This window comes from Saccoglossus kowalevskii, chromosome 4 (genome assembly GCF_978046115.1).
Source record: "Saccoglossus kowalevskii chromosome 4, keSacKowa6.1, whole genome shotgun sequence".
Classification (NCBI taxonomy): domain Eukaryota; kingdom Metazoa; phylum Hemichordata; class Enteropneusta; family Harrimaniidae; genus Saccoglossus; species Saccoglossus kowalevskii.
Window position 1 is genome coordinate 42,500,873 of NC_140644.1, and position 18,975 is coordinate 42,519,847.

Sequence of the window (18,975 nt, forward strand, 5' to 3'; positions counted from 1 at the left end):
GAATTCTCCATTCCTGGACTCGATATACACTGAATGTCCAGTTCACCAAGTCCGACTCGTTTTCAAATCTTTACCAAAGTTCTCTAAAACTTTTAGCAAATTTCCAAAGGTCATCAATCACTGCATTCGTGCATTACGTAATTAACTCTGAATTCTATTACACAATTGGGGCACGACACGCTAAATGCCTTCAAAAGTATGAAAATTTCTTGAAATGTACATCTACAGTTGGTTTGAGATGAAATGCTGCATTGAGTAACAAAAACAGTGGGGGGGTGGGGGGGTGTGTGGGGCAATTATTTTAGAAACTATGCCATAATTACCGGAGTATAACAGTAAACCAAATATTGAGTTACAAGCAACCTAGATTTGCATACTCTAATTCATTTATAACCATGCGATAATTTTAGTCACTGAATGTGTTTGTAGAAAAAACCTAGGGTGCTATATCTCGTTGCTCGTAACTTAATTTTGGTTAACCGTTAACCGAGTCAAATTGTGATGTCATTTTCGTAACTCAATCATAATGTTATGTCAATAACACAAACAATTCAGCGTCTTGTTTGGAACGTGGGTTCCAAGTCAGATAAAGCCAGCAAACTAACACTTAGATATAAAAGTAATCATTACGATGAAATGTGTTGGCCTGTAAGCCTTGACATTTTATCTCAAATCAGACTTTATATCACAGAAAAATCATTCGGCTTTAACAACAAAACTGCATAAAATAATTGGGTGACCATCAATAGTCAGAAAAGCTCTGAAAAATGATTTTCAAACATAATGTTGAAGACTATAACCTAGGTCAGACTATGAAATCCCATTTAAAAAAAAATACAGCAAAGCATTGAATCAATTCCAAAATTGCTTTATTTATTGTTATACAATAAATTGGAACTTTGATATATTTTTTTTACTTCATATAACTTTACATGTCATTTGGTCACTCCTGAAAAAGAACAAAACATAAACAAATATTACCATGTTTTCCTAAATTTTATTTGAATACAAAACCTTCATAATCAAGTAATATTAATGTTACGCCAAGGACTAGTGGATAGAGGAACAGACAACTACTGTGGTTAACATCAAAATGAATAGATGGATGTTCCATGTCTTGAGTATCACAGACAAGCCTGAGTATGTGTGAAAATAAGTTCACAATATTGATACCACTTTTCATGTACTGTGGGGTATTGACTTGTTATTGTTTGGTAAGTGGCGAATATAGATGTGGCATTATACTTGATTTCATCAAGTGACTGAGAAAATTTTCCGTGCTATAGTCTGTTTTTGAAAACGTATAAAATTTGTATATTTTGAAATTTCCAATTAACATTTTCTTAGATAGTGTACATGTGAATGCAAACCTTGCATGCTGTAGCAAAATCAAATTTGAATCCCAAAAAAGATGTTACACATCAAAGAAAAGACTGCAGTTATCTGTCCCCGTGATCTCTGTATTTAGATACTTTAATGCTGTTCATTCTTTTTAAAGTTAATAGAGGGATAGTATTTCAATACAGAAGAAAGTAGATTTCTTGGACAAATACTAGTATTACTGTTGCAATTACAATAATTTTAATTTCTGGTTTCAAAAAGTTAATTATTTACCATTTTTACATTCCCAACTGTGGGGCTGGAGGTCCTGGCTGAGGTGGTGCAGCGGCACCAGGAACTGGTCCTGGCGGTGCTGGAGCTGGTACAGGGGTTGCTGCTGGATCTGGCTTGCCACCTTTCTGTTCTGAAATGGGTGTTGATGGTACAACATCGTCTTTGGGTTCCACGATACTGACATGATCTGGGAGAGGTTTCTTGGGACCAATTTTACCAGTTGGATCCCATGGCAACATAATCTTGACTTTAATTCCCAGAACACCTGAAAATCAAGAAGAAATTAAGAATAATAAACTGTCTTGAACATACCAGTTTCCAGTGAAATCTTAAGTATATTAGAACTAAATGTTGGGCTTTAACTCTTACATGGAGCTGGCAGGTTATTAATGTTTGCTTGAATATCTAAACTAGGAGTCATAAACAAAGTACCGAATTAAATTTGCTTTGAGATTTTGGGACAATATAAGTAATGATCTGAATTTAGCGGTATGCAAACTGCGAAAAGATAAATATTTTCAATCTTATTCAGTGTGTACGAAGGTCACAAAGAATCACATCACTGCAAACTGCAGTAATTCAGTACTCGTGTAAATCATCCAATATTTGCTGCAATTCGCTATTATTCATGTCATTAAATAGTCTACATAATACTCCCAATATAGCTTTAGCAATTGTCTCAGCCACAGGGTCAATAATTATTGGCTGTCTGTAGATTGTTAATCTGCAACAGATTTAGTAGGTAAACAATTACACGAGCAGTTCACAAAACAAACTGGCATTATGTTCAAAACTGTAAAATATTGTGCAACGTAACAAAGTGTGTTGGAACTACCTACCCTGCCTAAGCATGACATGCCTTACTGCAGTATCTACATAATCATTGACTGGGTTACCACTGTGGATCATAAGACCATCTACAAACTTCATAGATTTGGCTCTTTGACCTCTCAGTTTGCCAGATACGACGACTTCGCATCCTTTGGCACCACTTTCCATAATGAATCGCAGCACACCATAACAAGCTCTAGCAAAAACAATTACGCATATGTTTGTCACGAGAACAAAACATGTCCATTGCAGAATTAAAGACTTCAATACACATACTCCTTTCACTGATCAGTGATACTCACCTTCTGACTGCAAGACCACCTAGTAATTTGTAACGTAATGATTCACACTGGGCAATGGCACAAAGACCACGGGCAGCTACTTTTTCTGCATACAACTGTAATGGTAATCATGTAAATTTGTAAAAAACTGAATGCAGGCATTTATAACTTTAGACAAGTCAGCATAAACCTGTAAATTATCAGATTTGATCAGTTGCATAGTTTGACATACCATGGAAGGTACTAACGGAAGGAGTCACAACGCTATTGTTTTAGCTTTACCCCATGATCAGTTGCATAGTTTGACATACCATGGCGGTACTAACGGAAGGAGTCACAACGCTATTGTTTTAGCTTTACCCCATGATCAGTTGCATAGTTTGACATACCATGGCGGTACTACCGGAAGGAGTCACAACGCTATTGTTTTAGCTTTACCCCATGATCAGTTGCATAGTTTGACATACCATGGCGGTACTACCGGAAGGAGTCACAACGCTATTGTTTTAGCTTTACCCCATGATCAGTTGCATAGTTTGACATACCATGGCGGTACTACCGGAAGGAGTCACAACGCTATTGTTTTAGCTTTACCCCATGATCAGTTGCATAGTTTGACATACCATGGCGGTACTACCGGAAGGAGTCACAACGCTATTGTTTTAGCTTTACCCCATGATCAGTTGCATAGTTTGACATACCATGGCGGTACTACCGGAAGGAGTCACAACGCTATTGTTTTAGCTTTACCCCATGATCAGTTGCATAGTTTGACATACCATGGAAGGTACTACCGGAAGGAGTCACAACGCTATTGTTTTAGCTTTACCCCATGATCAGTTGCATAGTTTGACATACCATGGAAGGTACTACCGGAAGGAGTCACAACGCTATTGTTTTAGCTTTACCCCATGATCAGTTGCATAGTTTGACATACCATAGAAGGTACTACCGGAAGGAGTCACAACGCTATTGTTTTAGCTTTACCCCATGATCAGTTGCATAGTTTGACATACCATGGCGGTACTAACGGAAGGAGTCACAACGCTATTGTTTTAGCTTTACCCCATGATCAGTTGCATAGTTTGACATACCATGGAAGGTACTACCGGAAGGAGTCACAACGCTATTGTTTTAGCTTTACCCCATGATCAGTTGCATAGTTTGACATTTTTTTTTTTTAAATATATTTTTGTGCCAGGCGACAGTTCTGGACATTGAATGTCACCGTTGTCTCTCCTGACTTTTTTTTTTTTGCATGTGCAAATTGCAAGTGCTAGTGCTGACACATAGTGCATTTTGCCACAGAAGTCATATTCATGTTTGGGACTACATGACAGGGCTGTGTGGCCATCTCTCTGTCAAATGGCAATTTTAATGCGCTATCCTGGCGTCAACCAGGCTCGGTCGAACACAAGCACCTGCGGACCTTAACAAAGGTTCCCCCAAAGTCGCATTCGTTAGTGAATGAATCTCGGCCAGTGGAATTGGCCTTCCCATTGAGTCTGTGGCACACTCACCCAGGGTAGGGGTTGACCCTTTGATGTTCAGCCTAAGGTAGGATTTGAACATGGGTCTACCGATCATGAGTCTGGAGCGACAACCACTATGCTACCAGTGACCGGTTTGACATACCAGTGTTCTCCACAATCCAAATTAGCTGGTGGGCGGCCCTAATTAGCATAAATTTTGCATATTAATTTGCATATCATTTACATACAGCATTCTAGCATTTATGTCATGAACCTGCAATACACACTAAGTTATTTACTATTCTCTTTTTAATTTAATTGAAACATGTTACAATTTTTTGAAATACAAACAGATTGGTCAATATCAATATTTACGAAATGCAAAAAGTTTGAAATCGGTGATTTATACGTTCGCAAATTATTCTGCGTTCATGAAATGCAATTCGAGTAACGAAGAGCAAGTACAAAACATAATTGAGTTATAATGTAGAAAATATACTAGGTGATTTGTCCCCAAAGCCAAAACGGACGATTTGTCAAAACAAAACCCATAACATTTTTATTTGTGGCTTCAGTACTCACCCGCGCCGACGGACGGTAAGATGCATTTACGCATGTACGGTCACGATACGTTGCGTTTTCACACGTTGTTTTGGAATTCAAGAAAAAATGCTAGCAATCGGCAAAATAAAAGAATCTGCTATGTTCTCGAAAGATTAGCCATAAAAAATGGATAAATTGAAAAAAGTACGTGGAAAAGATAACTAAAATATTAATCAATTACAAATACTCGCGGTAAACTAATCCGGCAGCCATGTTTGATGTTTATTACCGCTTTCCGAATTCAGTACACGAACACCCAAAATGCGCTGTTCCCCTATGCAACTTAGATACTAAATCGTTACAGCGTCAACAGCGGTGGGTGGCCGACGGTCGTTGAATGGGGTAGGCCAAAAGGTCACCAGTTTGCCTTCTCCATGCTGTTTTCACGATGAAAATCGAGCGAACGTTGTAAATACGGCTAGAATTTTAATTTTTGTTCGAGTTTACATGCAATCTGCTAATATATTTGTTTATTTTCTGTGCATATACATTTCGTTCGTATTTACTTCTTTCTTTCGTGATCGGAAGACGATTATTAAAAATACAGCTGTAAATTGAAACCACTGTAGTTGCGTATTGTGAGCAATAAGTGGCAACAATGTCAGGCGACAATGAATTCAGGCGATTGACACATTGCCATGAATACACTTGATAACTGCTTGCAGACTTCCAGTGGTCACTGTTTATGTCTGGACTCTTGAAACAATAGCAAAATAAAGGGTTGGGCAACTACTCTTTTGTTTAGGCTTGGGAAGAACAATGCAAGCTTTTTACAAATAATTTCAGCTAGATGTACGTTGGTGGGCGGGTGTTGAGAGTTACTAGGCGGCCGTAAAACTTGATGGGCGGGCCGCCCGCCTAAAACCCCTTGTGGAGAACACTGCATACCATGGAAGGTACTACCGGAAGGAGTCACAACGCTATTGTTTTAGCTTTACCCCATGATCAGTTGCATAGTTTGACATACCATGGAAGGTACTACCGGAAGGAGTCACAACGCTATTGTTTTAGCTTTACCCCATGATCAGTTGCATAGTTTGACATACCATGGAAGGTACTCAGTGTAGGAAATTCCTGCCCGTCCGCACACCCGAGACGGGTAACTTTCGTATCGGACTGGTTGAATTTCAAACTTCCCTGTCCGGTGGTCGGGTAACATGTTACCACATTCTTCCGCCGAAATTGAAATAAAAACAAGCTACCATTCTTTATATGTGCTCTAAACATTTTAATCAGAAACGTGATCAGCCAAAACTATGAAAATATGCATTGCCGTCGCACATCGCGACTTGCCGACACGCATTCTCAACCCACAACACGGAATCCATTGACTTATTAACATAACAATAAGTACATGACCTCGGGTCAGGTTCTATCTCCCATGGTGCAGTGAGACTTCCGGTAACCCCTGACCAGTTCAATCGTTGCGTAGTTTGTTTACAAAGTTTTCATTTCGCGTACAACATGTATCGTTTTTTGGGGATAGACCCTCCAACAAAGAAACAGAAGTCGAGCATCGATAGAATTGCGGCAAATAAGGAGTATGACCAGTCAAAACGTACTCGCAAAATAGTTCCAAGCTGGAAGACGGAGTTCAAAGAATGGCTGGTCGCCGATGACACCGGTAATCATACGGTGTATTGCCGTATCTGTCGGGCTATTTACGGGCCGTTATCAAATCGCAAAATACCAGACAAATTCCGTAAGTACGGAAAGGGATCGTTTGTAACCGGGTGTACCAATTTAAGACATGATGCCCTCACATGCCATGAAATGTCAATTGGTCATAAACAAGCCAAATCGATATTCGACGCAAAGAATGCTCCACCATCAAAACAACTTCCTGCTGATAGAATCATCGAAATGTTGAATGGTAAAAGTGTTAATAGGTTAGACAAGCTATTCCGTAATGCCCACGCTATTGTGAAACACTCTAGACCTATTACTGACTTCGTATGGATGTGTGAAGTGGATGAAAAAAAGCAGCTGGATATTGGACCTACGTACAGGTAAAATTGTTTATACTTGTAGTTTATACTTTACATTTAATGATGCTTTGTGAATGTTTAGTCATATGATGTCATCAGAAAAACATCTTTTTTATCAGCTTCTCATTATAACTGCTTCTGTATTATGTGATTTTATCTTTCTATAGATTTATTTCTCAAACAATTTGGCATTATGATTTTTTGGCAAGAGTTCCTTTTGTACCCCCATTCCTAACCCAACTCTAACACTCGCTCCCAGTTACCCAATTCATTTGTAAATGCCCCTCTAGATAACTATAGATGTCCTTAGGAGAGGGATGTACAATTAAATGGGGATTACTTGAGGGTAGGGTAAGGGTTAAGAAATGGGGGGTATAAAAGTAACTCTTTCCTGATTTTTGCACTATACTCAAGTTATTATTATTAATTTAAATGTATTTCTGCTATAAATATATAATTTCTTTTTATTTATTCTTAGGAATAAAAATAGCTGCACGGAATTCATTGTTGCTATTTCTGAAGTTGTACGAAGTGAAATTGAAAGTCACCTTCAGGATGCTAAATACATATCTATAATGTCTGATGGTAGCACAGATATTTCAGTTGTTGAGAATGAGATCGTCTATGTTCATTTTGCCAACAATGGTGTTACTCATTGTTATTTCCTGGGAATTATAGCTTGTGAGAATGGTGATGCTCATGGATTATATGATGCTATCATGAAGGCCCTGATCTTCCAAAATATCGCAACCGAAGATATTCTTAAGAAGATGGTGGCATTCATTGGTGATGGTGCTAGTGTAAATACAGGTAAAATTGCCTTGCTTTATTACTACTAGTATTTCCTTCCTAGTCATTTAAACTAGTATAAGATTGAGACACCAATTTTGCAACCTGGACTGCAGATTTACCAATCAAACTGCAAAGCTGCTCTTTGACCAGTAACTGACCAGCACATTTGTACTTGGGGAAAAAATCTATAGTTAGTTGTACATATGTCATCGTGTGAAACAACTTTTGTTCAATATTGTTTGGGGGGGACTCTTTTCATATATATGTTGTTGAGTAGTTATTTGTCATTTACAGGCAAGTTCAATGGAGTAATTTCCATATTCCAGAGAAATGTCAACAAATCCATATTGATGGTAAAGTACATGTCACACAGGGTTGAACTGGCCTTCAAGCAAGCAATGAGTACATCCACTCTATTCAAGAAAGTGTATGATTTATTGGATCAGCTTTTCAAATTTTATCACAAGAGCCCCAAACAAACAAATGGTTTAAAGAGGTCGTTTGAAGCACTGGCTAAACCTGTCATTATGAGCACACGTGTTGGAGGTACTCGCTGGATAAGCCATACTCAGAGAGCTATTCACAACATGCTTAAGGCATACCCAGCATTGGTACTGCACCTAGGTGAGGTAAATATGTCAGATCTTCATAACATTTATTTCTCTCCTACTGAAAAGAAAAACATTGTTAGAATATATTTAGACTGATATTAGTTTAAATTACTGTCATATTATTTATTTCAAGGTTGCCCAGGTTCGTAGTGCATCTGCAGCTCAATCAAAAGCAAAGTTTTTATTGGCACAGTTGACATCACAGCCTCAGTGTTCTCCACAATCCAAATTAGCTGGTGGGCGGCCTAATTTGCATAAATTTGCATATTAATTTGCATATCATTTACATACAGCATTCTCGCATTTATGACATGAACTGCAATACACACTAAGTTATTTACTATTCTCTTTTTAATTTAATTTAATTGGAACATGTTATAATTTTTTGAAATACAGATTGGTCACTATCAATATTTACGAAATGCAAAAAGTTGGAAATCGGTGATTTATGCGTTCGCAAATTATTCTGCGTTCATGAAATGCAATTCGAGTAACCAAGAGCAAGTACAAAACATAATTGAGTTATAATGTAGAAAATATACGAGATGATTTGCCCACGAAGCCAAAACAGACAATTTGTCAAAACAAAATCCATAACATTTTTATTTGTGGCATCAGTACTCACCCGTGCCGACGGACGGTAAGATGCATTTACGCATGTACGGCCACGATACGTTGTGTTTTTACACATTGTTTTGGAATTCAAGAAAAAAATGCTAGCAATCGGCAAAATAAACGAATCTGATATGTTCTCGAAAGATTAGACATAAAAAATAGATAAATTGAAAAAAGTATGTGGAAAAGATAACTAAAATATTATTCAATTACAAATACTCGCGGTAAACTAATCCAGCAGCCATGTTTGATGTTTATTACCGCTTTCTGAATTCAGTACACGAACACCCAGAATGCGCTGTTCCCCTATGCAACTTAGATACTAAATCGTTACAGCGCCAACAGCGGTGGGTAGCAGACGGTCGTTGAATGGGGTAGGCCAAAAGGTCATCAGTTTGCCTTCTCCATGCTGTTTTCACAATGAAAATCGAGCGAACGTTGTAAATACGGCTGGAATTTAAATTTTTGTTCGAGTTTACATGCAATCTGCTAATATATTTGTTTATTTTCTGTGCATATACATTTCGTTCGTATTTACTTCTTTCTTTCGTGATCGGAAGACGATTATTAAAAATACAGCTGTAAATTGAAACCACTGTAGTTGCGTATCGTGAGCAATAAGTCCCAACAATGTCGGGCGACAATGAATTTAAGCGATTGACACATTGCCATGAATACACTTGATAACTGCTTGCAGACTTCCAATGGACATTGTTTATGTTTGGACTGTTGAAACAATAGCAAAATAAAGAGTTGGGCAACTACTCTTTTGTTTAGGCTTGGGAAGAACAATGCAAGGTTTTTACAAATAATTTCAGCTGGAAGTACGTTGGTGGGCGGGTGTTGAGAGTTACTGGGCGGCCGTAAAACTTGATGGGCGGGCCGCCCGCCTAAAACCCCTTGTGGAGAACACTGCAGCCTGTTATGATATATGCTCATTTCCTTGTTGATCTTTTGGCTGTAATGGTTAAGTTATCTATGCAGCTACAAAAAAGGGAGACATGTATATATCAAGTTCATCAAATAATCAAGGCTACGGTATCCCATATTCTAAAATTTGAAACAAGGTAATAGTATTTTGTTATTAATATATTAGAAGTTTAGATAATATCATAATTGTAGTTTAATGGTGTAGTTAGCTATTGTACTAGCATTGGTGCCATGGTGGTGGTTTATTTTTCAGACCAGGACCTGAACAAAGAAAGATGCAGGCTGGGCTTGAGGCCAATGATGGGATCTTTGTAGGCCATAAACTTAGTGGTAGTCAGTCTATAAATAATGATGTTAGCAAGGTAGTGCAGGGATTACAGAAGGCCATCGAGACCCGTTTTGAAGATGTAAATGAGGGTTTGATTCAATCAACCAAAATGGCTGACCTTTCATCATGGCCTGCAACACATGAAGACGCAGTTGGTATGTGATCAGACTGATGTACTATAGTTTGTTTATATATATATGCATATTTCTGACTAATTCAGACAGATTCTAACTGCATAGGAGATCACATTATTTCCTTACTTTGTTTTAGAATTTGGTGATGACTTATTAGCAAATTTGGTTGACCATTTTAATCAAAATTTGTTAGATGCTGGTGTTGATGTGACAGCTGCTGAGTCTGAGTGGACAGCCCTAAAGCAAAAGTTGTACAACACTGACAGGTATGGTTACATATTTCACTTAATTGAATGAGATCGTGTTCTTATTTTTTCACTGAAAGTAAAAACACAGCGCTTATTTATTTACTGTACATATTCAACAACAGTGTGCATTTATTGTTTCAGTTACAAAGTCCACAGCATGTCATGGCAGACAATCAATAACCTGTTTCGTGTGGAGTTTCCCAACATTCTTGGTGTAGTTGACTTGATGTTGTCACTACCAGCAGGAACATCTGAGTGTGAAAGGGGCTTTTCACAGATGAAAGCTACAAAAACCCAATACAGAAACAAATTGAAGAGTTCAACCATGACCATGTTGATGACCATACAGATGCACTCTCCTTCAGTCTCTGAATTTGATCCAATTCCTTCCATACATCAATGGAATCGGCATCACCACCGAAAACCAAGTTTTATGGAAGGACAGAGGAGAAAGAAGTTGAGTGTTATACAGGCAGTAAAAGAAGCAGTAGAGCAGCAGAAAGCTGCTGATGCACTTGATGAGGAGGAAGTTGCAGAAGCTGAAACAGATGATGCTCATTTGATAGCTGGATTAGATTCTGACTACGGTTCAGATTTTTCTGATCTAGCCGAGAGCAACAGTGACACAGACGTCTGATATATATAATATCATCTTCTGAATAATTATGCATGTTCTCTACAGCTGCTTTGTTGTTAAAATAAACCGTGCATAGTATATTGTACATAACTTGTGTTTATTTGTGTGTGTGTGTGCGAAAATAATTGAAAAAATGTGCGGGACTGGTAACATTTTAGCAGGGCTTGTAACTTTTGAAAGTTACCAGCCCTGCTGTCTGGTATGTAATCTGGACAAATTTCCTACACTGGTACTACCGGAAGGAGTCACAACGCTATTGTTTTAGCTTTACCTCATGATCAGTTGCATAGTTTGACATACCATGGAAGGTACTACCGGAAGGAGTCACAACGCTATTGTTTTAGCTTTACCCCATGATCAGTTGCATAGTTTGACATACCATGGAAGGTACTACCGGAAGGAGTCACAAAGCTATTGTTTTAGCTTTACCCCATGATCAGTTGCATAGTTTGACATACCATGGCGGTACTACCGGAAGGAGTCACAAAGCTATTGTTTTAGCTTTACCCCATGATCAGTTGCATAGTTTGACATACCATAGAAGGTACTACCGGAAGGAGTCACAACGCTATTGTTTTAGCTTTACCCCATGATCAGTTGCATAGTTTGACATACCATGGCGGTACTAACGGAAGGAGTCACAACGCTATTGTTTTAGCTTTACCCCATGATCAGTTGCATAGTTTGACATACCATGGCGGTACTAACGGAAGGAGTCACAACGCTATTGTTTTAGCTTTACCCCATGATCAGTTGCATAGTTTGACATACCATGGAAGGTACTACCGGAAGGAGTCACAACGCTATTGTTTTAGCTTTACCCCATGATCAGTTGCATAGTTTGACATACCATGGCGGTACTAACGGAAGGAGTCACAACGCTATTGTTTTAGCTTTACCCCATGATCAGTTGCATAGTTTGACATACCATGGCGGTACTAACGGAAGGAGTCACAACGCTATTGTTTTAGCTTTACCCCATGATCAGTTGCATAGTTTGACATACCATGGCGGTACTAACGGAAGGAGTCACAACGCTATTGTTTTAGCTTTACCCCATGATCAGTTGCATAGTTTGACATACCATGGCGGTACTACCGGAAGGAGTCACGACGCTATTGTTTTAGCTTTACCCTATGATCATTTGTCAGAGTTTGTTCACAAACATTGTTCTTGTTAGCATTTAGCACCTTCGTACAATGGATTACGCTAATCTCGAGCATTTGGTAATATTCGGAGCACGTTCGGAAGCGATAGTCGAACCTCACATGTACAATATTGATCAAAGAAAGCTTAGAAAGAACTCCCATGTGCTGAGAGTATTGGAGACACATTAAATATAATTCGAAATTACTTAGCTGAAAACTAATTATGCAAATCAGAAAATTAATATGACCAGATTTGAGTGTAAAACTAATGAGGTCTGCGCAATGTAACAGAACCAAAAAATTATGAATTATTATGCTTATTAGGGAATTAATATGAACAGATTTTTACCCCAAACTAATTAGGTTTGTACATTGTCCTAGAGCATCTTTGTACTAAGTTTCATTGAAATGGAATAATTAGCACCGTGAAAACTCCAAAATTTCGACCCCTCTAAAAATTTGACCGCCTATTTATTTGCCGGGTTTCGGTGTTTTATTTACCTCCAAATTTTCGACTCCACTAAAAATTGCCGACTCATTCTTATTCGAAAATTGCGACCAGTTTTAGTTTTCCCCCAAACGAAAAAAAAACCGATGTGAGCGTTCAAACGGGACCTTCCTCAAAGGCATGAATCCGGGTTTCTGATTGACTGAGAGATTTTTATTTTATTGGTAACGAAAATATATTCTAAATAAACGAAGTTTCAAATAAAAACGAACACAAAAATCTCGGCATGCTGCGTTTCTGAATTGTTGATTATTACTGTACTCAGTAGTGATTATAATAATGTACACAAAATAAATTTGTTGAATGGTTATGAAATACAAATAAAAGTCAACTTAGTTTCATCGTAAGCGAATGATTCCGGTCTCGTATAAACGTTTGATGCTGTAGGATATCCGCCATGTTCTCTTAGGTCAAATAGGTCAAATCGCTAATTAACCAATCAAAAAGCTGGATGATGCGAAAACGACATGATTTTTTTTAAATAAAAAAATTAGTTGTTTTTAAAAAATAAACTGGTCATCTGAAGAATAATTTAACATTGTTCACAGTGATAACAGCTCATTCTCGAAAGGAAGCTTACCCGCTCACGCTAGTCACGATAAAAATCATACACGTGTACTCTTGAATAGACAGACGTCAATGACTACGGTAAAACTTAGACTCTATTTTAGCCGGCAGGATTGATTGAAATGTCCGAAAAATGACGCCAAAATACACCTTAAAAGTCCCATTTTATTTTCTTAAATCCCATTATATTTTTTAATCCAAGGGCGAATTTACGGCAGAATTTGGTCCCTCAAATCACCGGTACGGTGCTCAAATAAGGGACACGTGAGCTTTGATTCTAACCGGATACATTGCACTGGGTCGGGGAGATCGTTTGCTAAACATCCATGTATCTTTTGTCCAATGGGTACCTGTACTTCGAACATTCGCAAGTTTTCCTAGGTAGTGCGAGACAGCTTTGTCTTTTGACCTATTAGTTTTGTGCTGACCTCTTCTCCGCGTCTTGATGTTTTGTTTTGCTTGTCATAATACTCACTGATTGATGACTTTGTTTAGATTTTGAGTTACAACTCGGCCACGACCTTTGCTTTTACCGTGAAACATGAGGAAGTTTACGTCAATTGACGGACATTGCATTTTTTAAAAACTAATGAAGCACACTGTCTATCATCCCCATTTTTTTTTGCTGATTTCTATTCTGAAAAATTCGACCGTCCGAAAATGCACCTTAATTTTGACTCTAAAAACACGTCACATTTCTAACACAAATTATTTAACCAGTCGAAATTTTGGAGTTTTTACGGTACTTTAGATATCAGTGTGAAAGATTAAAATTGGTTAATTATGCAAATTAGGTAATTAATATGTACAGATTTTAACCCACAATTATTCAGGTCTGTCTATTGTCCTACAGCATCCATGTACATTCATTGATATGTGATGTATAGTACCTGAGATATCAGTGTGAAAGTTGGTTAATTATGCAAATTAGGTGATTAATATGCACAAATATTTACCGGAAACTAATTGGGTCTGCATAATTCTAGATTCATTGAAATATGATGATTAGTACTTTAGATATCAGTAGAAAAGCTGAAAATTAATTATGCAAATTAGGTAATTAATATGCACAATTATTTACCCTAAAACTAATCAGGTCTCTGCATAGTCCTAAAGGATCTATGTACCAAGTTTCATTGAAATGCGATGATTAGTACTTGAGATACCCGTGGAAAAGCTGAAAATTAACTAATTATGCAAATTAGGTGATTAATATGCACAAATATTTATCGAAAACAATCAATCTCTGCATAGTCCTTGAGTATGTAAGTACCAAGTTTCATTGAAATGTAATGCTAACTACTTATATCAAATGCTGAAAATTAATTAATTATGCAAATTAGGTAATTAATATGTACTGATATTACCATAAAAACTATCAGGTCTGTGCAGTGTCGTATGACATCTATGTACCAAGTTTCATTGAAATGTGATGATTAGTACTTGAGATATCAGTGGAAAAACCGAAAATTGACTAATCATTATGCAAATTAGGTAATTAGTATCCACGGATTATTACCAAAAACTAATCAAAACCTAGCATTAGTTCAGAGCATCTATGTACCAAGTTTCATCAAAATCCAATGAGTGGTTGTTTAGATATCAGTGGAACAGTCATGGAACCACTAAAAAATAGCTAATTATCATGCAAATTAGGTAATTAATATGCACGGATTTTTACCAAAAATTAATCAAATCTGCGCATATGTTCAGAGCATCTATGTACCAAGTTTCATCAAAATCCAATGAGTGGTTCTTTAGATATCAGTGGAACAGTCATAGAACAGCTAAAAATTAGCTAATTATCATGCAAATTAGGTAATTAACGAGCATGGATTTTTACCAAAACCTAATCAAATCTGCGCATTGGCCCAGAGCATCTATGCACCAAGTTTCATCAAAAACCAATGTATGGTTCTTGAGATAGCAGTGGAACAGTCGGACACACATACACACATACACACATACAGACACACTAACTGCAAAGACTCCCATTTTGTGCTTCGCACATGGGAGTCAAAAATGGTGTCTAGTTTGAATGCTGTTTCTGGAGATTTTGGCAAACTTTAATGGAAAATTGTCATATATTTTTTTTTTTACCACCGGACATCAACAGAAAGGATAGTATAGAAAGGAGAGCATGCCTAGACACTTTCTCTGTGATTCCTTAGGAATTGTTGTTGTAAGCACTCGAAATCTTGTTCTAGTTACAGTTGCTAATAATTAAAACATTTGAAATTTTAAGTCAAACGTTCATCTGTTGAATTTCCGGTTGTGAAATGCGTATTTTGACCTTTCACACCTACACAAACCCAGTGCGCATGTGTGATGACCGTTGTTTCATAATGCGCATATTTTATAGTCACATTAAAAAAATGGCGGGGTTGTATCATACTCCGCTAACTCGTTATTTGTGTAAACAATCGCAAACTATCATTGACATCAAAGATGAGGTAGACAATGTCCTCATCAGGATTAATTTGGGTTGAAACAAAAGGAAATAAGCGAGTTAAGAGGCTTAAGTGGCCACTTGATAGGCATCGTGGCTCCTTCCGTTAGTACCTTCCATGGATATACATACCTCATTATTAACATTTCTCCAGTAAATAATTATGCTTTGAAATAGGGTAGAAATCTATAGACCATGAGTTTGAATATAGCACTATCTGTCTATTAGCAGCGCCATTTTGTTTGTTGTTTCATGACAAGAAAATTCAGGATAAAAGATCTCCAGAAATGTTCTTCACTGAATAAGATAATCTTTTTCTAACAACTAGCTGGAAAATTGTAATTTTGAGCACCAGTGACACCTCAGTCGTGCAAGACTTTATCTTGAATCTCAACAGCATATTATAGTTCTGTATGTTCTGTATCTGTGTGTTGGCGGTCAGAATATTACTTACAGACGCTTCCCTTCCCCTCAAAACAATATGGCAGGATTAGCCTGTTTGTACGACAACAAACATACAGATCTGAACACGGTTCTATTTATTAAGGATAATTCACAGACGTTTTAGAGCATATTGATAACAGTACAATATTTTCTCTTCAAGAAACGTTGCCTAGAAATATTGACAAATATTGTACCAACTACGATGTTTTCTATCCGTTGACATATTTTGTTTCAAAGTACCTACCTCGACTGTACCTTCGGGAAAACTGAACCGTTTTTGTACAACAGCTGTCAACTCGCGGATACGACGACCTTTCTCACCTAGAACATTTTGTGTCCGTGTAGCAAGAATAATAATTTCAGTTCTGGTTGGTGTTACACGCACTTCGACGCCACTATAACCATCTTCGGCGAGTTCACGGGTAAAGAACTCATTCAATTCTGCTTTGAAGACACCGTCCGCGACGAACTGCAAAACAAGTCAAAACATATAATTAACAGCGGCACAAGAACTGCCATCGAACATACGTATGAAGTTACTACATGACTAAATATACCGAATGTACACAGTACACATGTGTTACAATACACATCATAACAGCAATGGAGACATCCCATCAACAATCAGTGTAAAATCCGCTTAAATGTTAGTCATCACGTCACATATCCTGACAAAATGATATCTACAATAATCCATAAATATGTAGGGATGTATATTTTCATTATACAGAAGCTAAATTGGCCAAAAATCTTTATTTTACCTTCCTCTTCTTAGAGATTTGAGCCGCCATTTTGAAAGGCCAGGGAAAAGAGAAAGAGTCCCGGATGTCCAATTTCGTAGTAGCCGTTGATGGCGCAATTCATTTGCATGGACCTATCGTAGTCTTGAATTCGAAAAAAAAAAGCGATCATTGTACTTTAATTTTTCCACATTTCAAAATTTTGAGATATTTTTTTTTTAAGAATCATGACTTGCGTTAACAACACAACTTATTGACTGTATTTATTGTTGAATAGAACTTTTGTTGTTTTCCACATAACCTTATCAAGTAAAAATCCGGAAAATTTAAAAGCATCACAAATTCGTGCTTGCTGAACAAAAGGTTTCATTAAATAGACGAAAAAACACGAATACCCATAGCGTTAAACGGTGGTGGTCGTCGGGCAGCTCGTGTTCAAATTTCATGTAAACAAACAATGTATTTTACACGCGTTGTATACGACGTCGCTATGAATCCTATACCGAACACGACGCGACGACCGCCGCCCCTTTAAGTCCTACTCCTGACTGCCATTTTGATTATCTATATTGTCTGAGGTTGTTCATAATTCAAAAAAGAATTCGATTCCGACCATTTTTTCCTTTGAACTTATAAATATCAAGAAATTCTACCTCAAAAGTGTTTTAGTCCATTCCATGGATATATGGAAAAAATGCAACCGGAGTTACGTAAGGTCTAGCCACTCACATTTCGAAGAAAACAACATTAAACAGATTTTTTGTCGCAGTTTTTGCTCTGGTGAGTGTTTAAAAAAACATATTATCGATGGTGGCAGTTTCTTTATTAGAAAGTATGAGTAGTGTACTTTTATCAACTTTTATTTGCGATAATATTTGACGTCGCAAGTTTGTGTTACGCAAATATATGGGAAAAACCAAAGCTCTTCTGAGCCGGTCAAATCCCCAAGTCCGAAATAACAACTTTAAGGACATCACATTTCTCAGAAATTACTAAAACACCACCAGAGAGACTGAAGACCGACAAAAGGAGAAGCTATGGACCCACAGCTACAGGGTTGGGGGGGGGGGGGGTAGCAAGAGAGGACGCCGTCCGATCTGAATAGACCATTTCCCCGGAAGTAGCGAGATACGCCTGTTTTGTCATAGCTGAAAATACAAACATGTCAATTTGCTGATAGTCGATAGAAGGGAATTTTATTTTTGTGACAACGATTGGTGCACCAAGAAGCATAGTATCACGCATGCAACTTTACATTACACCCTAAAACCGACATGCGCGCGCATGCGAAACGCCGTATCTTCGACGTCCGGGAAAGTCGTCTATAGAACTTTCCGGAGTCAGTTCTCCGTAGCCCATCGTCGAAACAACAACGTCCCGTTTACGAACAGATAAAATGATTTCAGAATAATTCTCAACGAAATATAGAACCATAACATAATATTCAAGTTCTAAAATGTTGTCTATGATTGCAAAACAATCCAACCGACAACCAGTTTGTCGCCATTAGATTTTTGCTGGAGTTTTGAGTTCTACGCCTGAATCAGTTTTATTGCGTTCAAAATTGTTCCATTTCAAACTGCGCATGCACACACTCAGCGATTTCTCGAAATGCATACTAATTAGGTAACTTATCACTGGTAAAAGTTAATTTTGAAAACTTTTCGAGCAATAGTACTAGAGAGAATATCGACGTGCTTCTGCATTTTCCACGAATTTCGTAATTTTCTATGATTCTACGAGAAAACTTGTGATTACTTTGAACAGGCTGATCAAAAACGTGTCAAAAAACATATTTACGTCAGTTTTTTGATTATTTTTTTCAGCTCGTAATGATAGAATCAGTCAACTATCATGTATGCTATCGGAAAGCATTTTGGCACAATTTTACTGAAAAGACGAGTTTTTCATTGCTCATGAATATCTATTAATGCATATGAGACGATTGTTTAACCAATCATGTCACCCCCCTACACAGCTACATAGCGACGTACACAACGCGTGTAAAAAATACATTGTTTACATGGAATTCGAA

At 37.5% G+C, this 18,975-nt stretch overlaps 2 protein-coding genes across 2 annotated transcripts; one reads left to right on the forward strand and one right to left on the reverse strand.

Moving 5' to 3' along the window:
* Window positions 1–852: 852 nt before the first annotated feature.
* On the reverse strand, window positions 853–17,041 carry LOC100376383 (small ribosomal subunit protein uS3). Its single transcript, XM_085498142.1, has 6 exons — window positions 16,962–17,041; window positions 16,445–16,669; window positions 2,748–2,842; window positions 2,454–2,641; window positions 1,615–1,879; window positions 853–949 (listed from the first exon to the last, which is right to left on the reverse strand). Exons 1-5 carry the CDS (start codon window positions 16,989–16,991, stop codon window positions 1,620–1,622), a joined length of 798 nt encoding a protein of 265 aa, XP_085354268.1. The 5' UTR covers window positions 16,992–17,041; the 3' UTR covers window positions 853–949; window positions 1,615–1,619.
* LOC146747411 (zinc finger protein 862-like) lies at window positions 7,365–11,190 on the forward strand. Its single transcript, XM_085498141.1, has 7 exons — window positions 7,365–7,599; window positions 7,876–8,210; window positions 8,326–8,396; window positions 9,716–9,874; window positions 9,991–10,220; window positions 10,336–10,465; window positions 10,589–11,190. Exons 1-7 carry the CDS (start codon window positions 7,365–7,367, stop codon window positions 11,082–11,084), a joined length of 1,656 nt encoding a protein of 551 aa, XP_085354267.1. The 3' UTR covers window positions 11,085–11,190.
* Window positions 17,042–18,975: the final 1,934 nt, after the last annotated feature.